This window comes from Monodon monoceros, unplaced genomic scaffold, assembly GCF_005190385.1.
Source record: "Monodon monoceros isolate NGI ecotype Baffin Bay Population unplaced genomic scaffold, NGI_Narwhal_1 Super_Scaffold_21, whole genome shotgun sequence".
Classification (NCBI taxonomy): domain Eukaryota; kingdom Metazoa; phylum Chordata; class Mammalia; order Artiodactyla; family Monodontidae; genus Monodon; species Monodon monoceros.
The window spans coordinates 24,708,129-24,734,302 of record NW_021703778.1 but is presented as its reverse complement, the minus strand read 5'-3'; the positions used below and the strand labels follow the sequence as shown (position 1 = coordinate 24,734,302).

The 26,174-nt window shown below is 41.6% G+C and overlaps 1 protein-coding gene and 1 non-coding gene across 6 annotated transcripts in view; both read right to left on the bottom strand.

Annotated features, from left to right (window-relative positions):
• The window catches only part of PRKCQ (protein kinase C theta), a 152,173-nt gene that overhangs the window by 73,394 nt on the left and 52,605 nt on the right, over window positions 1-26,174 (bottom strand). For 3 of the 5 annotated variants that reach the window (XM_029239778.1, XM_029239782.1, XM_029239780.1), the window contains 8 exons: window positions 23,094-23,154; window positions 13,055-13,217; window positions 11,329-11,360; window positions 11,147-11,232; window positions 8,086-8,215; window positions 4,051-4,160; window positions 3,160-3,277; window positions 1,436-1,596 (listed from right to left, as the gene is read on the bottom strand). In XM_029239778.1, coding sequence (XP_029095611.1) covers window positions 1,436-1,596; window positions 3,160-3,277; window positions 4,051-4,160; window positions 8,086-8,215; window positions 11,147-11,232; window positions 11,329-11,360; window positions 13,055-13,217; window positions 23,094-23,154 — 861 coding nt within the window. The remainder of the gene's footprint in view (window positions 1-1,435; window positions 1,597-3,159; window positions 3,278-4,050; window positions 4,161-8,085; window positions 8,216-11,146; window positions 11,233-11,328; window positions 11,361-13,054; window positions 13,218-23,093; window positions 23,155-26,174) is intronic. The other 2 variants (XM_029239781.1, XM_029239783.1) reach the window with 1 other exon arrangement.
• LOC114905271 lies at window positions 14,334-14,441 on the bottom strand. The gene has a single exon (XR_003796130.1). It is a non-coding gene; the product is annotated as a U6 spliceosomal RNA (small nuclear RNA).

The following is a 26,174-nucleotide window of genomic DNA, read 5'->3' as shown; positions in this document are numbered from 1 at the left end:
TAAAAATTGCCTATTACACTCAGATTAACACCAGACGAGCCTGCTATGGTTCAGGTTATTGTGGAAACAAAATAAACGAATTAATGGATATCGGCTACAGTTCGTAGGGCAGAGTGGATTTTGCCGAAGGCAATGCCTTGGTATCATATAGAAACCCCAACTGCAGCACAATGTCCTCCAGCTATGGCAATACCCAGTTACATTATTGTTAAATAAACTGGGTAAGTTTTGCAGCCAAAGTCTAGTGAGCAGGTGCTGAGCGTAATGCTGGTCTTGGTTGCACAAATTCATGGAACAGTAGTCTTTGGCTAAAACTTTCCCAGACGTTGCATCCAATATAAATATAAAACAACTGAGAGCTCCATTAATACATGTGATATCCTTAATATCCAAAATAACCTAAAAGCCTATATTCCATGACATCCCTCTTTATAATCACTGGCATGAAAATCTCCTCTTGTCACTGAGAGTTGATCATAATTTCTTCCATTATGTCTCCTTCCTCCTCTCCTTGCCCTCTGTGATTGACTAATGGCCCATAACCTGAGTGAGTGGCAGGAAGAATTTAGAGGAGGGACTTCCTCCGTGGAACTTTTCCTAAGACGCTCAAGCTAGGGCCGTGTTCTGGGCTGAATTGTGTCCCTTCCAAAGAACTGATATGTTGGAGTCCTAAACCCCAGCAGCTCAGAGACCATATTTGGAGACAGGGTGCTTACAGAGATAATTATGTTAAAATGAGGTCATTAGGGTGGGTCCTAATCCAATATGACTGGTGTCCTTATAAGCAGAGGGTGTTAGGACACAGACATGCACACAGGAATGGCCATGTGAGGACAAAGGGAGAAGACAGCGTGGACACCCAGGAGAGAGGCCTCAGGAGAAACAGCCCTGTCCACACCTTGATCTTGGACTTCCAGCCTCTAGAACTAGAAGAAATAAATTTCTGTTGTTGAAGTCTCCCCATCTGTGGTATTTTGTTACAGTAGCCCTAGCAAACTAAAACAAGGCTGAGGACATTTGGTAGAGAAGAAATCATACAGAAGGTAAAAACCACACACCAGGTTTGAGAAAGGAACAAAACAACAACAAAAAAACCACCAATGAAACAAAAATATCTGTGAAACAGGAACCGGCTGAGGCACCTTCTCATTTCTTTGGTGTCCAAAGATATCGAACACACAAGCTCGTGGGACGAACACCTTCCAAGTGAAATGGCTTGAATCGTTGTTCCCAGGAAGCAGAGGCTGCTATTCCCCAGAGCTCCCCGGGTCCCTATTTATTCAGATGTCTCTCTGCCCTCTAACATATATCACATCACATGACAGTTCCTGACCGGGAATGCGCTCTCTGCACACCCATGTGTGGTTCAGTTCCACCAGATTTGCTCTTCAATTTCTGGAAGCTGGGCCACAGAATTCTACATACAATATCATACCTTGCCAAAACTTCCTTTCCCCAACATTTTGTGCAAGGTAAAATCCTCGATTTTTAATTTCATACGTAGAGATGGTCTTTCTACGTTAAGTTCAGGTTCTGGACGATGGCCTACTTTCTCCATCTCATCCAAGGGAGACTCCCAGGAGATCCCCTGAGGCTCTGAAAATGGCAAATCAGTGGTTAAAAGGAAATAAGGAACAGCGGAAGGTCGTTCTAGCTACTTTGAGAACACGCTTTCTTTTCCACAGCCCATTCTGAAGCTCCATTCAGAGCGATACAGAAAGGGGTTCCTGCAGGGCAAAAGCAGCACCTCCTGCCTGGGAGCCTGGTATCTGGGGGGGTGGGGGGGGTGGACTGTGTCTCTTTATGCAACAGACTGGGGAAAATATCAAGTTAAGAAACATTCCAATCAGCAAAAGACCATCTATGCAACAGGAATGAGCACTTTTGATAATGCCGAATCACGGACAAATAGGGATTTTAACCAAATTGGAGGGAAAATGATTCTCCGTTGCTTGCGTGGCTCACAGGCACAGTGGCATCCATTTCTGTGACCGACCATGTGGGGACGAAGAAATGGATAGCAGATCGTTAAAGATCTGAAATGCATCGTTCGCCACAGTCTTCGAGTCAAGATGCTACCTACCTTGATCATGTCTGAGACACGCGGTCTACTCCTCTGCCCGGAGACCCTTCCCAAATCTAATCCAAACCCTTCTGTAAAAAATTTTCAGGACAATTTATTCCTCACCTCCTGCCAGAGAAGGTGTAGAGAAACATTTTTGGAGCCTTCCTCCGACCCCCTTATAACATTCCTTTCTTTTAAATTGAAATACATTGACGTATCACATTGTGCTAATTTAAGGTGCATTAACATGTTGCTTGACACATTTATCTACTGTGATATCACGAGATAGTTAGCACCTGTATCACATCACATAATTATGTCTTTTTTTGTGGTTGGAATAATGACATTTATTTTCCGATCTCTAGGTTTATCTTTCGTATTCTAAGTCCAAGGAAAATAAGTATTTTATAATGTATGCTAAAACTATTCAGAATCACATGGTCATATCCTCTCATGAAGGACCTTCAGAGAGGAGGCTGGATAAACTTCCATAACATCAGAAATGTTAAGGACGTTAGGCTATTCTTCCCCTTTTTTCTGAGTTTATTTATTTTATATAGCAGGTTCTTATTAGTTATCTATTTCATACATATTAGTGTATAGATGTCAATCCCAATCTCCCAATGCATCCCACCATGCCCCCGCTTTCCCCGCTTGGTGTCCATAATCCCCTTTCTAATCTTAAAACTTTCCAGAAAAGTCTCAAAGGTACAGAATAAGATGGTCTGTGGCATTCCTACCCTAGAGCTCTACGGAGGATTTATTTCTGTAAAACTGTTTAACCACGGCAGGGAGTAATGTTCTAAAATTCTAAGGAAAAGTTTGCAATTGTTTCCTCCAGAGATGCCGCATTTTCTTCTCCCACCTCAATCTCTCACCACCACCACCTGCTTATGAAGGTTTTCTAGTGGGGTATATTTCGGTTTTATAATACTTCTAAGAAGTAGGAGACTCTCTGTTGGTGGCTAGGTCTGTAATCTCTTAACTAGAAAAGAATCGTTTATCAGGCCAGGTATGTGGAGAATTTAAATCCAGACGACTCAGGTTAATCAAGATGAATTACTGACGATTCTACGGTGGATCAGGGTAGCTACCTTTTTTTCCCGGTGCTGGTCCACACGGCAGCTTTGCTTCACCTTTTATGGAGCATGGGAGACCAATTTCAACTGGACCTTCTCTGAAGATGTGTTCAGAGTCTCTTAAGCAGCGAGCCTGGGTTACAAACAAAGAATCAGACTACCCACCTACCCACCCACAATTAACGGGACAGTGCAGCCTGCTGTCCATGGGCATGAAAGCCATTTCAGATCCCTAGATGTGTAGGATAACCGAATCTCTCCCTCCCCCTGGCACCCTCTTAGGGATCCCATATCCTGTGGATGTCTATCATATTTTACGTACCAGCAGAACGTATTCGCTTCCTGCATACTTTTCTGGGGGCCAACTGGTTTATCCCATGCTATCCACATTATTCGGTCACAGATAGGAATCAAAGGCCAATGGATGGAAAAATAGCTTACGTGGGCAATGCCAACTCTTAAAGAGGGTTTGTCCTTGGATGTGAGGATTCGGCCTGCTAGTAAGTAGCAAGGCAAAAGTTGCCTTGGACTCAGTGTTTTGAAGGCATTCTAGGGATGATTCTAGCAAATATATGTTTTTTCCCCCAGGCTATTATATAGTTGTCATATATAGGTATAAAGCTGGCAATGAATCCTCAGTAATTTTAATGAATTTATTTCTTCCCCTGCTCATTCCATGAAGAATTTAAGATCTTATAAAGATCCACACGATGCAAATGCATTAAATAAATAAGTATCTCAAGCGGTGGATGTGGACACGAGGATGAAAGTCAGTGTCAAGGCAAGTACTCGGAAATAGAGTCCACATCGCCCTGTAGAGCTGCTCCAGAGCACAGAGTGAAGGGACTGGAATAGTCCTAGTTGAGCTGAAATTGTGGGAACTTGTCCCCTAAAAGCCGTTCCTACCTGTTGAGCGCTCTCGATCATTGCCAGTGCTTCAGCCATTAGCTTCTGGTTTATGCCACAAAGGTTGGCGACCTTTGTCTGGCATCTGTGATGTACGTTCATGCCGCATGCTGAAAGGAAGAAAGCGACACCTTGAGCAAGGGCAACAGAACCAACTTCCACGGACTTTGCACGTGATCTGTTTTAGGTGCATGTATGTCCAATGTATGTCCAAGGAATCATTGGCAAATCCCCGGTGCCATCTTCCCAGCAGAGGGAGACACTGAAGGCAAACAGACCAGGGCAGTGCTTTTACGATGCCACCACACATTCACCTGATTCCCTGAGACCTTCACCCACACACCAGATGCTCCTCAGCGTGCTGCTGGGAAGTGACTTCCACTCAAAGCAGAACCAGAGCCTGTGGATGGGGAGGAAGGCTGCTCCCAGAATGCATGTCCACTGTGCCATCGATGAGAGTGAAAAACTGAGGTTGGCTCTTATTCCAGGGTTGATTCCAGCAAATAAGTTGGTGGTAAATGTGGAATGCTGGGTGGAAGGTCATTCACTGCCACTTAGACTGGGGTCCAAGCATCCCCTTTCCCACGTAGGCTGCGAGAGGCTTCTCCACCCTCTAGGCTGAAGCCTAGGGTACAGCCGCAGTCGAAATGGAAATTGAGACAGTGGGGTGGTCTGTGCATATGTGAGAGGCGGGGGTGAAAGGAAGGAAAGTGTCTGGAGACCGTGTTCTCACCACATGGGAGAGTTGGGCTACTTGAACTAAATGATCTGTATAGGCTTCTAGCTCTGAGACCTACGATGCTGGAGGAGTATCCTGATCCATCAGTCCTAAAAACAGCAAGACCGTGCTGTGACTGTGGGAGCCTTCTTGTACTGGGGGTCGGGCACCTCTGTGTCTGTGTAAAGACAATATCGCTTCATGTCATTAGTCTTAGAAAAATGCAAATTCTGCTTATGAAACATCACCGTTATGCCAAAAAAAAGCTACCAAAGATTTCCCAACACCAGCAGATAGAACTCTGATCTCACGTCCTGCTAGGTTCTATAAAGGTATATCAACAGGGATTGTTACAGTGGAATTAGGCAGGAGAAGCTATAAAATCATGCCGTTTTAATCTTCTTACCTTATTACTTGCCCATTTGTGTGCAAAAACTTAGCACAGTGATTGGCCTCCAACAGGTGTTCACGAAAGACAACTTTTCTTTCATCTTTATTATTTACTACAATAGAATATTCTTGAAATATTTAGGTGAAATTTTAGCCATCTTCACCTTTAGTTTTCACTAAACAGTTCATAACAAGACAAAATAAAACAGCATTTTCTAGTAGGTAAGCATAAACTATTACTCATCCCAGTATAAAGTCATAAAAATCCACCTGAAGTGGAACCTTTAATATAGTAAAGGTGCTGCTCATAATGGCTTCTGCCCTCTGAATTCTGCCTTGTTAGCTTGACTCCTCCTGGGCTCCCGGATGCAGGTTTTACACTGGGCGGCCCCATTTCCTACTTATTTACTGCAAGGTAGAGGGAGGCATGTAGCGAGCATCGAGCACCTTGCTCTTTTTTTTTTTTTTTAAACATCTTTATTAGGGTATAATTGCTTTACAATGGTGTGTTAGTTTCTGCTTTATAACAAAGTGAATCAGTTATACATATACATATGTTCCCATATCTCTTCCCTCTTGCGTCTCTCTCCCTCCCACCCTCCCTATTTGTAATGAGGTGGATAGACCTAGAGTCTGCCACAGAGTGAAGTAAGTCAGGAAGAGAAAGACAAATACCGTATGCTAACACATATATATGGAATTCAAGGAAAAAAAAATGTCATGAAGAACCTAGGGGTAAGACAGGAATAAAGACACAGACCTACTAGAGAATGGACTTGAGGATATGGGGAGGAGCACCTTGCTCTTTAAAACTGTAGCGGATCTAAGCTCCTCTCTGATGTGCCGTGAAGAGAGGCCCCATGCCCACTAGGATCACAAAGTCCTAAGTCTGTTACTAACCTAGTAGGTGATAACTGGACCTCAATGAGTGCAAACAGTCCCTCCAGATGACTACTTTCATGGCAATTTCAGTGGCGAGAGAAAGGAGACAGGGTCAGGAGGAGTGGGGGCCCTACTTAGGAAGGAGGCTTACAGGAGAGTAAGAAGAAGAGAGAGTGAGGAAGAGGGGGGGGAGAGACCCAGGGGAGAGAGTGAGAGGCGGAGATGCAGATGAGGGTGTGGGGGGAGCAGACAGCGCCCAGCCTCTCGGGGTTCCAGGGAGTGACTTGGGGAAGGAGAGGGAGGAGGAGAGGGGAGAGGAAGGGGAGAAGAGAAGAGAGGGAGTAGGGTTAAGGAAGCACAGGAGGACAGGGAATGAGGAAAGAGAATGGAATGAAGAAGGAATGTTCGAAAAGGACAGAACCCAGCAGGGTGTGGTGGAACAATGCCAAGGAATCCTGGAAGTTCTGAGCTCAGAGGCACAACCGTGCTGTTGGGACCAGCTCGGCCTCTGCAGGTGGGGCGCCTGGGCTCCAGGGAAAGAAAACCCGACGAGTGAGAGTATCACGGGAACAGGGGTGCCATCAGATGGGGATCTGATTATTCCTGTCCATTTGTCCCCGCAGAACATTCCAACATTACCTGTTGCCTACGACTCTTAAATATACTCTATACAACGCCCAGCCCACCCACCCACGGACTCTTAAACAGGTGTAGAGAGGAGAGTGCGTGGTGGTACTTTGGGTGATGGAGGGACTGTTCAGGTGAATTTTGACTACCTCTGGGTTTGCCTTCAGTAATGATTTGGAGACCTAACCCCTCCCGCCTCCATTAAGATGTCACTCCAGGCTCCACCAGACACGTGGATGCAACTGGGATGAGGACAGGCAGGCAGCTAAGGGTGATCTTCCTCCTTAGGTCGGCACCCTTTATCACTTAAAAGATACAACACGCATTAGCCAGTGGCATAAGTTAAAATGGGGCATGCCGAGAAAGAATGAAGTGGCTTCTGTGTTTAATCAATATCCTATGATAAACCATAATGGAAAAGAATATATAGAAAAAAGAATGTATATATATGTATATAATATATATACACACACACATATATAATGTATATACATGTGTATAACTGAATCACTTTGCTGTACAGCAGTAATTAACACAGCATTGTAAATCAACTATACTTCATTAAAAATTTTTTTTAAATAAAATAAAATACAAAGGTCCCTGCTGAGCGAGGCACCAATGTTTTGAATGTTATCTGCGCTCTGTCCTCCCCTCAGCTGCACTCCAAGGGCAGAAGTACTTCGTTAGTTCTTGTTGGACTTTTTCCTCCCTACCCCCTAATCCTGACATAACAGCATCTCAGTTTCTAAAGGTTTTTGCCTTCGCAGCCTGGACTTTCAGAGAGAGAGAGCTCTTGTGCTTTTTCTCAGGGTCCGGCTGAGTAACTCCACGGTGGAGGGCAGCAGGCTCGGGCTCTGCTCTCAGGCCATCAGCATCAGAGCTGGGCGTCTTCCCGTGCACGTGGAGTTCACAGCACGCTTTGGGGACAGGCTCGCCAGCTTAAGTCAGGCAGTTTTCTGCGCAGGACTATCCAGCAGCGAAACAGACGTGCCAGGCTCGCTCCCTGATGGAGCCACAGACAGAATCGCACTCGCTGGTGCTAAGGAGAGCGGCAGGGGCAGGGCTGGGGCTGTGGAGGTCAGGAAGGGGCAGCTCCAGGGGAGGGAGCCAGTCAGAGGAGAATCAGGCAGGTACCACAGAAGGCATGGGGCCAGGGGCGGTGACATTTGACCTGGAAGACTGGGCACTTCTCTGGGAAACAAGGCATGGGGTGGGGACAGGTGGAAGGAAAAGAACAGCAGTGGCTTGTTATCGGGGAACTTCTCATTCAGGATCACGGGGCTCTTCCGGGCTGGACGGAGAAGCCAGTCACCTCCATCCTCCCCCCCGCCCCGCCCCGCTCCCTGGTTCTCTCCATCAAAGCTGCAAATCCAGCCGCAGGGGGTTCCGTTCTGTGGGGCCACGCTCATTAAACTCACCGTCACACTTGAGGCCTTGCCTCGCCAGGCCCCAGAGCAGGGTCCCACAGTGTTCACAGAAGGTGGGGCTCTTGTAATTGTAGACCTTAAATCTGTGTGGCATGTCGATTTTGAACCTCTCCTTGTGGAACTGAAAGGGAAAAAGAATGCGTGATGGTCGGTGTGTCCCCACTTCCCCACTTTTCACGTCTTAGCAGATACTTTAGCACAGTGAACAGAATAATAAAAAACACTGCAGTGATGTTTATTAGAACCCATAATTTTTTCCTTGTCAAGCCTTACAGTCATGTCCAAAGAAGACAAGAAGCCGTTAGCTCTTCTAGGTCAAGGGCAAGGGGGCAAGTCTGCGGCCTTCCCACAGACGGGCTAAGATTTCAGGAAGAGGAGACCAGGGTTATTTGTTTAAATGGGAGCTAAGTAAACGTACTTCCCTTCTTCGTTTTTTTTTTTTTTTTTTTTTTGCGGTACACGGGCCTCTCACTGTTGTGGCCTCTCCCATTGCGGAGCACAGGCTCCGGAAGCGCAGGCTCAGCGGCCATGGCTCACGGGCCCAGCCGCTCCGTGGCATGTGGGATCTTCCCGGACCGGGGCACGCACCCGTGTCCCCTGCATCGGCAGGCAGACTTTCAACCACTGTGCCCCCAGGGCAGCCCTTCCCTTCCTACTTTAATATAAATATTTCCTTTTCTCTTTTAACCTAGCACTAGTGCTTTAACCTTTGGAAGATGTTATATAATGCCTCCTCTAGAGAAATCGGTTTATTAGTGTGGGAGCCCAAGGTGGGAAGGCTTTTCACACTGCTTATACATGAACTGAAGAGACAAGAGGTAGATAACAGTTCTGCCAGGTGCTGTGATAGACACGTTAGACCCGTCACGTGTTATCTTTTACATGTGTGATATCTCATACAACCCTCAAAATACCTCTTTTGAAGCAGCCTCTGTTAGTATCCTGCTTTGATAGGTGGGGAGATTCAGCACAGATAGGGCCAGACACTTGTCTAGGACACACAGCCATCAACTGAGCTGGGATATCTATGAGCCTGACAGTCCGAATCTGAGCCCATCCCCTCTTTCACCATTACTCTTCGCTCTCTCAAAATAAATGTGATGGTTTAAGGGATGGAGAGAAGGGAGATGACAGAGGGATGCTGACACTAGATACAGTGAAGATTTTCTTTTTTAAAGTGTTCTAGAGTTTAAATTCTCCCCTTTAATCAAACTTATTACATTAACAACAACAAAAAATCAGGCACTCTGATTCCTGGCAAGAATACTGATATTCTTGTGCAGTATAAAAAGTTTTATTTACTTGAGATCTCTACAAAAATCTCTACATGGTGGCTTTTGGTCAGCATTTAGTCTTTAGAATGGCTATTTAGAATGGCTTAAAAGCTGCCCAGCACTTATCGAGATATTTTCAACCAAGAAAAAGTGCCTTTCAGAACTCCTATTTCGTAGAAACTTTTCCACATAAATATGAACAAGTGATGGCAAGGTCCAGGCTAGGAGACTTCTACATCAAATCCTGAACCCAAGTCCAAATGGTTCAAGATGTGTCTGGGAAAGACTACAGATCTGTACTTTCCAACACGACAGTCACTCACCCACATGGGCCAACACTTACAAGGTGTTGAAAAGATGTGCTGTAAGTGTAAAATACGTACTGGATTATGACAACTTTGTATGGGAAAAAAAAAACCAATGTAAAATATCTCAATTTTGTATATTGATTCTATCCTGAAATGATAATATTGGAGCAGATTGGGTTACATAAAGTATATCGTTAAGATGAATTCCACCTGTTGCTTTTTCCGGTCTTTAATGTGGCTACTTGAAAGTTTAAAATTTTACCTGTGGCTCTCATTCTAGTCCTACTGGACGTTAGCCATTGAAGTTCACAGTCATGCTTACAATTTGTGATTTTTTCAGGAAAGCTGAAGGCATCAGAAAAAGGGAGCAGGCGGGCGGGATGAAAAGAGGCACTGTGATTTCAACGAACAAAAGCCTTAGTCTGGGAGACTGAGATCCGAATTCTAGTCTGCCAGGTGAAAGTGGCTGACCTTGGACAAACTACTTCAACCTCTTTGAGCCTTGGCAGAGTCACTCATAACAGGAGATTATCCCCGTCTGGCTCTAAATTTTAAAAGACATTCTACTCTGGAAAAACCCAACCGATCTGCTGTCTCTTTGCCTACCCCTTTGCTGGAGAAAATCACACACCCGGGAGATGGCTGCCCTCAAACTCAAATGGACTTGCAACTGTGCTTGGCAATCCTGCTGCTTTTCTTGAATCCCCTTGCCCTGCCATCTATGAGATAATTATTTTACAGCTCCTCCTTCCTCCTCAAAGACACTTGCTGCCTTCTTTCTTCCCCTAGTCCTCAGACTTCATCGAGGACCTAAGTCATCTAAGGGAAGCTCCCTCATCTGTCCTTCCCCAAATCTACAAACCTACCTTCATCTACAACCATCTCTTCAGTTCCTTCCTGTCCGTCAGAGTTTCATGTCCATGTGGCTTTGGACCTCTTCCCTTCTTGCCAAGACTGACTGCTTTGGTTGCCTCTCTCTCTCTGCAGCTCCATCTTCCTCCCTCTCCCACAGAGTAAAGTCTAACTTGCCACCAGATGATACATCTCAAAGTTCATTCTGAAAGAAATACTTGCCTCTCAATATAAGAATTACATATGTTACCCTCCCTTGTACATGCTCACATCTGCGTTTTATAACCATTGCCTATACTCTTTAACTGTCACTTCTAGCTGTAGATGCCACAGGAGTCGTTCTCACATAATTGATCAGAACTATGCTTTCTGGCCACCTTTCTGTGATGTTTTTCTGGAAAAGGTAGAATCATTAAAATTCTTCTTGTGCTCTCTTATTCATCCCCTAGTTTTGGATCTCAGTAACCATCACCACTGGAGAGGAAAGGGTTTTAGGGTGTGCAAGGAAAAATATAAGCATTCAAATTCAGGCATTAGGAACAAGAATTAGTGGGCTGTAAAATTTAATGTCAGGATAAAATCATCGTATTTCAGACAGAGAGGAATCTAGATCCGTACCATGGTTTCTCGGCTGTTGATAGCTGATCCCGTGCACTTCGCTATAACCTTATCGATACACTTCTTGTGAATTGCTGCATTACATTCTGAAAAGAAATGACTACAGCTTGAGATTTTCAGAAGTTAAGGGACAACTAAACGAAAAGAATGACGATAATACAAAAGAAATCCTTCTGACTTACGTCGACACTGGTAGCCCTGTTTGTTCAGACCCCTGCAATAAAGCACATGTTTGAATATTTATATGGACCTTTGAGTCAACAGTAGTAGCAAAAACATTTAAAAGATGAACAAGATCCCATAGCTTTCTGCTATCACAGAGCATTTTCTGATCTGAAGCACGAGTCTATTATTAGCCAAGAGTGTTAACATGTGCTTTTATTTATTTTTTTTTTCCGGTACGCAGGCCTCTCCCTGTTGTGGCCTCTCCCGTTGTGGAGAACAGGCTCCGGACGCGCAGGCTCAGCGGCCATGGCTCACGGGCCCAGCCGCTCCGCGGCATGTGGGATCTTCCCGGACCAGGGCACGAACCCACGTCCCCTGCATCGGCAGGCGGACTCTCAACCACTGCGCCACCAGGGAAGCCCTGTGCTTTTATTTTAACCTGCTTTGTGAAAAGTCTGATAATTAGATAAATGAGTTGTTGTTGATTTCCCTTCCATTTGCATATTTTCCAAACAAACATGTAGAGATAAAAATGCCTGACCAAAAATCGATAAAGGGGGGGGGCTTCCCTGGTGGTCCAGTGGTAAAGAATCCACCTTCCCATACAGGGGACGCGAGTTCGATCCCTGGTTGGGGAACTAAGATCCCACATGCCGCAGGGCAACTAAGCCCGCGCGCCACAACTACAGAAGAGAAAACCCGCATGCCACAGCTACTGAGAAACCCGCACACTGCCGCAACTAGAGAAGCCCGTGTGCCGCAACGGAAGACCCTGCGTGCTTCAACAAAAGACCCCGCATGCCACAACTAAGACCCGATGCAGCCAAAAAAAGAAAAAAAATTTTAAATTAATATTTTAAAAAAATGGATCACGGGATCGTGGTAGCAAATTTCCACGTCTGCGCTTAAAAATTCAATGTCTCACTAAGCTCAGTACAGATAAGCAAAGATATCTACATTTATAACATTTTATTTTGTAACATTTTATTTCCTCTTTCTGAGTATCTGAGAATATGTGCAACTAATGAATTCTCAAGCTTAAGACCGAAGCCTGAGTAACATTCACTCTTAGAAAGGAAGGAGGTTCAAGTCATTAGATGAAGACAGTTGATGGAAATCCACCAAAAGTCTACTTGACCTCTGGATACCCTGGTTACACAGGGGTTAAGGAGAGAACACCCCAGAAGAGGCAAGGAGGCTGGGGCCAGAGATAGGAGTCGTTTCAAGTCTCCACTCCCCCATAGCCTTCGCTGTGTGTTTACTGAGGGTTGAACGAATCTCTCTGTTTGAGGGCTCTTAAGACACCCAAGAGCCTTGTAAACATTGAAACCCATTAGCTCCAACGGGCAAGTGTTGCCTTTTGCAGACATTAGTAGCAGCACGGTTGGGCTGTGGAGCTGGTGGCAGTTTTGGCTGTAAAACTGTGCTTACGATAAAGATCTCTCCTTCTTCTTTCCCTTCCCCCTCACCCCCATAAGCCTCCCATTTAATTGGAAACTGAAGTCCTTGGAACCTTTCCTAAGGAGGCTGGTTCCCTTGCTCTACAGGAGTTATATTATGAAAATGTTCTAGAGAGTCACATCCTTTGAACCTTCTCAATCCAGGTGAGGCCACTGGAAACTCTCAAGTGGTACCTATTCCGGCACACTTCCCCAAGGTGGGGCATGCCAGACCTGGCGGATCAAGAAGACGCGACAGAATGCATAACTTGAAGCTTGGAGTGAAATGCTGAGTTACCATTACCAGACAAACTCATGGCAGACGGAGCAAAACGTGGGTTGTGGGAAAAAGGTGGCCGTGAACTCATGGCACTTGACGTGGTGGACCTTGGCCTGTTTGATGGCTCCTCGGCGCTGATGCAGAGCAAAGAAGCCTTCGTTCTCGAATTCACTCATGACCTTTGTGTCTGCAGGAAGAGGACAGGGGACAGAGTGACGTTCTGCCATATGACTGTCAGGGCTTGGGGGAGCGGGGCTGGGGGAGATGGGGAAGGGACAGAGACAGACGAGGAATGAGACAAGCATCGAGACCAGCAAACCCCAAGTGCTTTTTTTTTTTTTAATTTTATTTTATTTTTTACACAGCACATTCTTATTAGTTATCTATTGTATACATATTAGTGTATATATGTCAATACCAATCTCCCAATTCATCCCACCCCACCCCTCACTTTCCCCACTTGGTGTCCATACGTTTGTTCTCTACATCTGTGTCACTATTTCTGCTTTGCAGATAGGTTCATCTGTACCATTTTTCTAGATTCTACATATATACGTTAATACACGATATTTGTTTTCCTCTTACTTCACTCTGTATGACAGTCTCTAGGTCCATACGTGTCTCTAAAAATGACCCAATTTCATTCCTTTTTATCGCAGAGTAATATTCCATTGTATATATGTGCCACATCTTCTTTATCCATTCATCCGTTGATGGGCATTTAGGTTGCTTCCATGACTGGCTATTGTAAATAGTGCTGCAATGAACACTGGGGTGCATGTGGTTTTTTGAATTATGGTTTCCTCAGGGTATATGCCCAGTAGTGGGATTGCTGGGTTGTATGGTAATTCCATTTTTAGTTTTTTAAGGAAACTCCATGCTGTTTTCCATAGTGGCTGTACCAATTTACAAACCCACCATAGCGCAAGAGGGTTCCCTTTTCTCCACACCCTCTCCAGCGTTTGTTGTTTGTAGATTTTCTTTTTTTAAATTTTTTTGCTGATTTTTTAAACATCTTTATTGGAGTATAATTGCTTTACAATCGAGTGTCAGTTTCTGCTTTATAACAAAGTAAATCAGCTATATATATACATATATCCCTATATCTCTTCCCTCTTGCATCTCCCTCCCTCCACCATCCCTATCCCACCCCTCTAGGTGGTCACAAAACACCGGGCTGATCTCCCTGTGCTATGCGGCTGCTTCCCACTAGCTATCTATTTTACATTTGGTAGTGTATATATGTCCATGCCACTCTCTCGCTTTGTCCCAGCCTACCGTTCCCCCTCCCTGTGTCGTCAAGTCCATTCTCTAGTAGGTCTGCGTCTTTATTCGTCATCCTTGCGCAGGGGCCATACAAATCTTCTCTGTATTGTTCCAATTTTAGTATATGTGCTGCCGAAGTGAGCACTGTTGTTTGTAGAATAATGGCCACTCTAAGTGGTGTGAGGTGATACCTCATTATAGTTTTGATTTCCATTTCCTATTAGTGATGTTGAGCAGCTTTTCATGTGCTTCTTGGCCATCTGTATGTCTTCTTTGGAGAGATGCCTATTTAGGTCTTCTGCCCATTTTTGGATTGGGTAGTTTGTTGTTTTAATATTGAGCTGCATGAGCTGTTTATATATTTTGGAGATTAATCCTGTGTCCTCTGACTTGTTTGCAAATATTTTCTCCCATTCTGAGGGTTGTCTATTCGTTTTGTTTATAGTTTCCTTTGCTATGCAAAAGGTTTTAAGTTCCATTAGGTCCCATTTCTTTATTTCTGTTTTTTATTTCCATTACTCTAGGAGGTGGATCAAAAAAGATCTTACTGTGATTTATGTCACAGAGCGTTCTTTGTATGCTTTCCTTTAAGAGTTTTATAGTGTCTGGTCTTACATTTAGGTCTTTAATCTATTTTGAGTTTATTTTTGTGTATGGTGTCAGGGAGTGTTCTAATTTCATTCTTTTACATGTAGCTATCCAGTTTTCCCAGCACCACTTACTGAGGAGACTGTCTTTTCTCCATTGTATATCCTTGCCTCCTTTGTCACAGATTAGTTGACCATAGGTGCGTGGCTTTATCTCTGGGCTTTCCATCCTGTTCCATTCATCTATTTCTGTTTTTGTGCCAGCACCATACTGTCTTGATTACTGTAGCTTTGTAGTATAGTCTGAAGTCAGGGAGTCTGATTCCTCCAGCTCCGTTTTTTTCCCCTCAGGACTGCTTTGGCTATTCGGGGTCTTTTGTGTCTCCATACAAATTTTAAGATCTTTTTTCTAGTTCTGTAAAAAATGCCACTGGTAATTTGACAGGGATTGCATTGAATCTGTAGATTGCTCTGGGTAGTATAGTCATTTTCACAATATTGATTCTTCCAATCCAAGAACGTGGTATATCTCTTCAACTGTTTGTGTCATCTTTGATTTCTTTCATCAGTGTCTTATAGTTTTCTGAGTATAGGTCATTTACCTCCTTAGGTAGGTTTATTCCTAGGTATTTTATTCTTTTTGTTGCAATGATGAATGGGATTGTTTCCTTAATTTCTCTTTCTGATCTTTTGTTGTTAGTGTTTAGGAATGCAAGAGATTTCTGTGCATTAATTTTGTATCCTGCAACTTTACCAAATTCATTGATTAGCTCTAGCAGTTTTCTGGTAGCATCTTTAGGATTCTCTATGTATAGTATCATGTCATCTGCAAACAGTGACAGTTTTACTTCTTCTTTTCCAATTTGTAATCCTTTTATTTCTTTTTCTTCTCTGATTGCCATGGCTAGGACTTCCAAAACTATGTTGAATAACAGTGGCAAGAGTGGACATCCTTGTCTTGTTCCTGATCTTAGAGGAAATACTTTGTTTTTCACCATCAAGAATGATGTAGGGTGTGGGTTTGTCATATATGGCCTTTATTATGCTGAGGTAGGTTCCCTCTATGCCCACTTTCTGGAGAGTTTTTATCATAAATGGGTGTTGAATTTTGTCAAAAGCTTTTTCTGCATCTATTGAGATGATCATATGGTTTTTATTCTTCAGTTTGTTAATATGGTGTATCTGATGAATTTGTGTATATTAAAGAATCCTTACATCCCTGGGATAAATCCCACTTGATCATGGTGTATGATCCTTCTAACGTGTTGTTGGATTCTGTTTGCTAATATTTTGTTGAGGATTTTTGCATCTAAATTCATCAGTCATATGGGTCTGTAATTTTCTGTTTTTGTAGTATCTCTGTCTGGTTTTGGTATCAGGGTGATGGTGGCCTTGTAGAATGAGTTTGGGAGTGTTCCTTCCTCTGCAATTTTTTCGAACAGTTTGAGAAGGATGGGTGCTAGCTCTTCTCTAAATCGTTGACAGAATTCACCTGTGAAGCCATCTGGTCCTGGACTTTTGTTTGGTGGAAAATTTTTAATCACAGTTTCAATTTCATTATTTGTGATTGGTCTGTTTATATTTTCTATTTCTTCCTGGTTCAGTCTTGGAAGGTTATACCTTTCTAAGAATTTGTCCATTTTTTTCTAGGTCGTCCATTATATTGGCATAGAGTTGCTTGTAGTAGTCTTTTATGATGTTTTGTATTTCTGCGGTGTCTGTTGTAACTTCTTTTTCATTTCTAATTTTATTGATTTGAATCCTCTCCCTCTTCTTCTTAATGAGTCTGGCTAAAGGTTTATCAATTTTGTTTATCTTCTCAGAGAATCAGGTTTCAGTTTTATTGATCTTTTCTATTGTTTTCTTTTTTTCTATTTCATCTATTTCTGCTCTGATCTTTATGATTTCTTTCCTTCTACTACCTTTGGGTTTTGTTCTTCTTTCTCTAGTTCCTTTAGGTGTAAGGTTAGATTGAGATTTTTCTTGTGTCTTGAGGTAAGCTTGTATAGCTATAAACTTCCCTCTTAGAACTGCTTTTGCTGCATCCCATAGGTTTTGGATTGTCGTGTTTTCATTGTCATTTGTCTCTAGGTATTTTTTGATTTCCTTTTTGATGTCTTCAGTGATCTCTTGGGTATTTAGTAACGTATTGTTTAGCCTCCATGAGTTTGTGTTTTTTACCTTTTTTTCCCTGTAATTAATTTATAATCTCATAGCATTGTGGTCAGAAAAGATGGTTGATATGATTTCAATTTTCTTAAATTTACCAAGGCTTGATTTGTGACCCAAGATGTGATCTAACCTGGAAAATGTTCCGTGCACACTTGAGAAGAAAGTGTAATCTGTTGTTTTTGGATGGAATGTCCTATAAATATCAATTAAATCTATCTGGTCTGTTGTATCATTTAAAGCTTGTGTTTCCTTATTAATTTCCTGTTTGGATGATCTGTCCGTTGGTGTGAGTGAGGTGTTAAAGTCCCCCACTATTATTGTGTTTCTGTCGATTTCCTCTTTTACAGCAGTTAGCAGTTGCCTTATGTATTGAGGAGCTCTTATGTTGGGTGCATATATATTTATAATTGTTATATCTTCTTCTTGGATCGATCCCTTGATCATTATGTAGTGTCCTTCCTTGTCTCTTGTAACATTCTTTAAAGTCTATTTTATCTGATATGAGTATTGCTACTCCGGCTTTCTTTTGATTTCCATTTGCATGGAATATCTTTTTCCATCCCCTCACTTTCAGTCTGTATGTGTCCCTAAGTCTGAAGTGAGTCTCTTGTAGACAGCATATATATGGGTCTTGTTTTTGTATCAATTCAGTGAGCCTGTGTCTTTTGGTTGGAGCATTTAATCCATTCATGTTTAAGGTAATTATCGATATGTATGTTCCTATTACCATTTTCTTAATTGTTATGGGTTTGTTTTTGTAGGTCCTTTTCTTCTCTTGTGTTTCCCACTTAGAGAAGTTCCTTTAGCATTTGTTGTAGAGCCGGTTTGGTGGTGCTGAATTCTCTTAGCTTTTGCTTGTCTGTAAAGCTTTTGAGTTCTGCATCGAATCTGAATGAGATCCTTGCTGGGTAGAGTAATCTTGGTTGTAGGTTCTTCCCTTTCATCACTTCAAATATATCATGCCACTCCCTTCTGGCTTGTAGAGTTTCCACTGAGAAATCAGCTGTTAACCCTATGGGAGTTCCCTTGTATGTTATTTGTCATTTTTCCTTGTTGCTTTCAATAATTTTTGTCTTTAATTTTTATCAATTTAATTACTATGTGTCTTGGTGTGTTTCTCCTTGAGTTTATCCAGCCTGGGACTCTCTGTGCTTCCTGCACTTGGGTGGCTATTTCCTTTCCCATGTTAGGGAAGTTTCTGACTATAATCTCTTCAAATATTTTCTTGGGTCCTTTCTGTCTTCTCCTTCTGGGACCCCTATAATGCAAATGCTGTTGCGTTTAATATTGTCCCAGAGGTCTGTTAGGCTGTATTCATTTCTTTTCATTTTTTCTTTATTCTGTTCCATGGCAGTGAATTCTCCCATTCTGTCTTCCAGGTCACTTATCTGTTCTTATGCCTCAGTTATTCCACTATTGATTCCTGCTAGTTTATTTTTCATTTCAGTTATTGTATTGTTCATCTGTTTGTTTGCTCTTTAATTCTTCTAGGTGTTTGTTCCTTAATTTTTCTAGGTCTTTGTTAAACATCTCTTGCATCCTCTTGATCTTTTTCCAAGGTCCTGGATTATCTTCACTATGATTATTCTGAATTCCTTTTCTGGAAGGTTGGCTACCTCCACTTCATTTAGTTGTTTTTCTGGGGTTTTACCTTGTTCCTTCATCTGGTACATAGTCCTCTGCCTTTTCATTTTGTCTGTCTTTCTGTGAATGTGGTTTTCATTCCACAGGCTGCAGAATTGTAGTTCTTCTTGCTTCTGCTGTCTGCCCTCTCCTAAGTACTTCTTAAGGTTGGTACAATACGAAGCATCTTACCTTAATTCCATAACAGGATTATCAAAGGGTGTATTGTTATAGGATTGGAACCATGAGGCTGGATTACTGGCTTGACCCTTCACTCCTCTTTCATGACACTGAGCTATATCCTCTTTCAATTTTTAAAAACAAAAGTCAGAACATTCAAGGTATTTACCAGCCTCTCCTATTCACTGTCAATGATGATTCAGCCAGAAAAGGCAGGAAGTGGCAAATACTTTACCTGTAATTCTAGAGAATAACGTGGTTACTGACAGTAAGTTGGAAACGACATTTTTTTTTTAAGGTCCCAGTATGCTTTGTATCTGGTTGTTTATGGACAAGAAAAAGTAGGAGGGAGCTGGCCAGACTTCTGAAGACAAAAGAACTTTGGGAAGTTGTTTATGCTCTGGTTCCTGAGGCCCACAGTAATCAGAGGCACCAGCCATAGATTACACAGGTCAATGTGGAAAGGGCCAGAGATGAACAGATCACTGCAATTAAAAAAAAAAAATGTAATCCTGGATGTTACCTAGTCACCTACATCAAATCATCGTATTCACATTTCTTCAGTTCACCCTGGGCTCTGGATATTGGTGAAGGTACTTTGGGTAGTAACTGTCCACAGTGCCCAGTACCCAAATGACATCTTCCCAAAAGGCTGGTAGAATTCCGAGAATACCAGTGAGAGTATCAGCCCTGGCTGAAGCCCAGGCCCAAAGAAAACACACAACAGCAAGGCAGTCGTGGTTTAACAGCACGATGGAAACTCTAGCATGTGAGAGAGTGTGACATGGTAAACAAGAAAGAAGTAACAAAAATAATCATCATCACTAAAACAAGGGTAATGAATTCAATGATTATAGTTCCTACAACCACGATTTTAAGTAGCTTGAAGATTCTTGGATGACTTATTCTATTTATTTTTTCCAAATACAAAAAATGGAGGTTTAGCGAGAATAAGGGGCTCATGTTTCACAAATGAAAAGAGTTCACAATATTTAAACTAAATTATTTCCATCCTGGCTAAGCCACGGCAGAGACTGGACAACACACTTGAGGCAAATGTTCCTGCCAAAGTACTTTAATTTCCCCACCCCTTAGAGTGGCCAGCCTAGAAACACACTGGGTGGACAAAGGCGGGGCATGGAGGTGGAGACCTCTCCCCCAGGATGCAGCCTAGTCTCAGGACTCATTTTAGGACAAAAGTCTTCTCCACAGGGCTCCACAGGTCTGTTTTACGGAAACTCCAAACTTCCAGATGAAAAGCCTTCCTAATAAAGAGCTCCTTAGATAGGGCTGAATATTTTGCCTAATATTTCATTAGGCAATTTAAGTCTTTTTATTAGGAACTGGGTCAGAAATAAACTAGGCTTGGCGAATAAGGGATTAAATTTAGGGTCACTAAGGCAACTGCCTTCTTCTTCAAGTTCTGGTTTAAGTGTAGAGATCAATTTACAACTTGGGACTGGCATGGTAGGCCATTTGTAAGATTTGACTCATTTTTATTTTGGTCCAGGTGTAATGAAATAAAATAAAGCATAAAATTACTTTTAAATTCAGGGATGGAAGTGGATTATTCTGGGAACCCTATCTGTATGACTGTAAAAAAATTATATATATATATATATATATATAATTATGTAAAAATTATATATAGTCTAATACATAAACTATTATATAACAGTACAGACTACATATAACTATATATTTATAAATATAAAATAGTCTGTATTAGAATATAACATTGTACATTTAAAAAATGCCAGAGAGTATTAAAAAGGAATTCATTCCCTTGCTCCTTCCTGTGATTTCCTTTATCCTCTGACCATTTCCATCATTACAAGAAAGTAAATGTATAAAAGCTCAGAATTTTAAACATTCTCCTTGTATTTACTGGTTATTTCTGAAGTAATTTGGCCTTCTGTTTGTTTATTGGCTTGAAATAAGTGCGTTGGTTTTTGTATGTTTGGTTATTTCTTTTATAGTAATGGCGCCCAATCTATTTATTTAATCTGTCACTTGTTTGTAGTCAGTTAAATCACAAATATTTCCTGACCAGCTATGAGCAAACTGTTGTGCTGAATGGTCTAAAGAACTATGAGACATCACCCCTAATTCTGAATGGCTAATAGCCCAGTCAGGAAGACACGGCACTCACACAAAGAATAGACTTGGAGATAAGTACACACCCATATTTTTTAGGAGGTAGGAAAAGGAATTACAAAAGAGGCCATGAACAGGCAGCTGAAAAATTAAGAGGAAAACTTGAATAATATTACATCAAGCAATCCAAGAAAGAATGGGTTTCTCAGCGTTGAATGAAACAGAGGTGTCAAGGGAATTGAAGGTTAAGACACATGCATTTGTTTTGAGGATTTGTTCTCTTGGAGAAAGCCATTTAGCAGATTGGTTGAAATATAAGCCAGACTCTTAGGGTTTAAGAATCGACAGAGTAGTGAAGAAACAGGGACTGATATATTAAACTACTTTCTCAAGAAATGTGTCAGGGAAGGAAAGGAAAGAAAAACTCATGGAGGTTAAAACATTTAAAAAATTTTTCTTTTCAGGTTGGAGAAGATGGCTTAATTATGTATGTCTTGGCAAGGAGGCAGAAACCAAAGAAAGACAGAAAAGTTGAAGGTGGCAGAGTGGAAGTGTGACCGATGTTACAGAGCTGCTAGGGGTGAGAGCCAGGAGACCAAGAAAGGGAGGGACTTTCTCTGAGGCAGAAGAGCGGGAAGAGATGCAGGACGAAGCAGCTGAATCCTAAAGTGCAGAGACACACAGAAGACGTAGTCTCTCCCAACTACACTGGAGGTAAAGCCAACCTCCAAGAGTAAGAGAAGATCAAGACACCTTCAGCAACCAAGGAGTATGGGCATGTTTGGAATAGCCACTGTGTGGGAACCAAAAGAAAATAAAAGGAATTTCTAAATGCCAGAGTGAGTCCAACTGAACAGTTCAACAAACATTCCTCGAGTACCTCCTACGTACTCACTGAAATAGGAATATGAATGAAATCATGCCATTTGCAGCAACATGGCCAGACCTAGAGATGATCATACTAAGAGAAGTAAGCCAGACAGAGAAAAGACAAATATCACACGACATCGCTTATATGTGGAATCTAAAGAAAAAGAAAGACACAGATGAACTTATTTACAAAACAGAAATAGACCCACAGACATAGAAAACAAACTTACGGGTTACCAAAGGGGAAGGGGGTGGAGGGATAAAAATAGGAATTTGGGCTTAACATATTCACACTATTATATATAAAACAGATAATCCACAAGGACCTACTGTATAATACAGGGAACTATACCCAATATTTTGTAATAACCTACAAGGGAAAAAGATCTGAAAAAGAAAGTATATATTGGGTTGGCCAAAAAGTTCGTTTGGGTTTTTGTGCAACTCCTTACGGAAAAACGTGAATAAAACTTTTTGCCCAACCATATATACACGTGTGTGTGTGTGTGTGTGTGTGTGATGTATGTAAAATAGATATATATATCTGAATAACTTTAATGTACACCTGAAACTAACACAACATCGCAAATCAACTATACTTTAATAAAAAAAAAAAGATTTTAGGAGTAGTAGCATTTGATTCATTGACACAGCACTTTGACAACAGGATATAAACGCAACAGGAAGAACTGACGGGCTATCACAGGCACCAAGCACACTGCCTGTGAATGTAACTTCTGTGAACGGCATCTGTGTGTGAGATGGAAGTGAAACTCTTTAGTGATGCATTTTTTCCCTCCTTGTTCCTAAAAGGATTTGAGGTGACTAACTTGAAGCATTAGTATTTTGCTACTATAGTGTTATAGAAAATATTTATTGGTTTCTTATTTATTTTGTATTCTACTGATGGTGTGACAACTTGTTATATCACATCATTTATACACAGTGTGTACACACAGAGCAACACATTAGCAGAGCCTTTGGTGTTTACATTAAATTCCCAAATGAAAATACAGACAGACTAGAAAAGCACTGGGCATATGAATTCACACCATTTAAAAATGAATGCTATAAATGTTTTCTATTTCTATGTGGATCTGGCCCCACAGACTGTATATTCAACTCATGCTTGAGCACCACTGGGAATTTTAAGAAAATTCCTCATGCTTCTATCTTCTTTGCTCTCAGAAAAGCAAAGTGAAATAAGTTGCAAAGGAGAGGAGACATGCCCGCCACACCCCCAAACAGGAATAAGAAATGCCACTTGCCACTCATTTCCAGAAAGTATCTTGCGTTCATTAGCATTCGGCCTTGAGGTTTCAGCTCTAACTGGTGTAAGGAAGGAAAGAAACAAGGGTCAGAATGTGAGACAAGTGCTGAGTTGAATGACATCACAACTGGCGGGTTTGGTGATGGCAGGAGATCCCCAGCGCAGGGCCCACCCCTGTTCCCTTTCACTTAACTTACCCATATTATCATCAGACTAGCACAGCATCCGTGAACATAGGCTTTCTTTTATTAAAACACCTCAGCAACTACCTAATTTGACTTGGAGACCAAAACTTCCTTAAGGAAGAAACCAAATTCTAAAACAGATTCTATGTGACTTCCTTGCCCTGCACTACAGCTTATCTTAAGAGTTGTAATAGGGTAGATTCATATTCTTGATGGTGACAAAAGAATCATGGAGGCTGGGGACTAGCTCACTTGGAGAACAAGTAGGTTCCCTTTGGAAGGAAAGAGAAATCCTGCTTTGAGGACGCCTGAATACACTTGCCCCTAGGTTAATCGGGTATTAAATGGGAGTAGCCTTTTTCTTTCACACAGAGAGCCTGTTTCCTTTGGAAAGTGCTGGAAATTTTCACACTGCTAAGGGAAATTTTAATTAGATTGGTCGAGGAAGGGATTTAAAAAAACGTATTTCAGGACTTCCCTGGTGGCGCTGAGGTTAAGAATCCACCTGCCAATAAAGCAGACACGAGTTTGAGCCGTGATCCGGGAAGATCTCACATGCCGCGGAGCAACTAAGCCTGTGTGCCACAACTACTGAGCCTGCGTTCTGCAGCCCGTGACCCACAACTACTGAGCCCACGTGCTGCAACTACTGAAGCCCACACGCCTAGAGCCCGTGCTCCACAACAAGAGAAGTCACCTCAATGAGAAGCCCACGCGCCGCAACAAAGAGTAGCCCCTGCTCACTGCAACTAGAGAAAGCCCGCGCACGGCAACGAAGACCCAACACAGCCAAAAAAGAAAATATAAATAAATAAATTTAAAAATATATATACACATATATATATTTCAGTATCATTATGTAGAAGGGATGATGCAGGAAATCATGTGATGTGACATAAGGGGGAAAATGGCAAATCTGACATGACCTGACCACTACTGATTATAGAGTAAACTGTTAACACTGTACTATAAATATGCTAAAAAGAATACAAAGGTGAACTGCAGGGCACTGCCGATCATTACATCCATGGGTAACTAGAGTAACTGAAAAACAGTAAGAAGGGTCTGGTCAAAGTCAGGATTGAATATGAATCATGGCTAAATAATTCAAGGTCATGGTGACCTTGTGCCTGTCACCAGACCTTTAAAGATCTCGGAGAACTGACGTAACAGTGATGTCGATGTTACAGCATCACTACTATTAGAATTTTATGATGTGACAAGCCTGTACTGCTTGGTTATCTACACATTCTCATGCAAGCTTAAATAGATTAATGAAAAGAGAAGTGCTTTTGACAACAAGTATATACACCATTATTTTCTGGTTTATGGAATAATAAATAAGGAGGCAAAAATAAAGCTAGAAGAGCAAGGGAACAGGGGGTCAGTCCCAAAGGAAGTGGAAAAAATTGGTACCAGGTGACTGCAACCAATATTACCAATATTCAATACCGATATTCAGGAATCAGTGGTGATGGAGGAAATTAAACCAGTTAGCTGCTGGAAGAACAACATTCACAGAAAGTGACAGTCCATTATGTTTTTGAGAGCGAACAGGAGATAACCGCACCAACAGGGAAAATCTTGGGAAAGCAGAAGGAAAAATCTTAATGTTTGGAAACTGGATGGTGTTTACGGAAGTGAGAGGCAATTCTGAGAAAGTCATTTTTGGTATTTTTTAAATAGAGAAGCTAATTTTAAGAAAGCAGACTGCAATAGAAGCAAGGGAAACTATAAGTCCAAAGCAACCTGTTGACCTTTAAACATTATAAATAAAAGTGAACTAACAAATAACCCTGAAAACAGCAAAGGTGCAAAATGTAAGAAGGTTGCTAGTAGTTAAATGAGGATCCAAGGGCTTATGTCTCAAAAATCCCAAATATGCAAAAAGTGTAAAAAGCCTGATTAGGATAAAAATCAGAGAAAGTCGAGGCAAGAAATCAAATGCAACTTTAAGAAATACAAATAGAAAAGCAACTTGTTTGTCAGTGATGCTTAACAAAAGAATTTTTAAAATAGTTATCCTCTCATTAGTTGAAAAGGAAATCAAATAGCCTGCTACTTAAAAAATTAGAGATTTGGTGACTCTTCCCTTTTTTTAAAAAAATGGGGCAGAAAGTGGAAGATAAATGGGAATGGGGGAAAAAACTGAGGAAAACTTTCTCCAGTTTCTCTCTTCTTTCTCTGAGCCTAGCCAAATGCTCCCAGGATTCAGTTGTACCTACAGCCTCACCCCCTCACCTACCGGGTTTGTATAAACCTTTAACACTAAGTCACATACCTGTGACATTATCCACTTATTTAAACTCTTCCTACTTGTATAACTAGCTACCCAAGAGGAATTCTGCTGAATGCGGAAGTTCTCAACAGACACACTGAACTAAGTTATCTAAACACATCTAAGCATGGGGAACTTTAAGAAAAAATCTTGATATATCTTTATCTTTAAAGATTACTTTAGTGATACAAGCAAAGATACATGTACTTTCCTAAAAGTACCCTTTTTTTCAGGTCAAAAACACGTAATTGACACAAAAATCTAGGTTTTAGGCTTGTATCATTCCCATTTTGAAACCTGTGACCTGAAGATCTTTTGGCTGGAGTTCTTAAGAATCTGCACAAAGCAGAAAGGTAAGAATCTCCTTTGCACAAATGATACAGACATGTGAAAACACTCTCTGGGTTTCAGACCATGTAAAAGCAGTTTTTACTAGTATATTTTCTTCAATTTTTGTACCCCAGAAGTTTTCATTAGAATTTTTTATGCTTTCATATTTTACTTCTCCCTTTAACTTTCTAAACATTTGCTACCAAAGTAGTTATAATCTAAGTTTTCAAAAACTTGGTGTGGTAACACGGATTGTGTATAATGTACTTTTTAGAGTAAAGTAAGC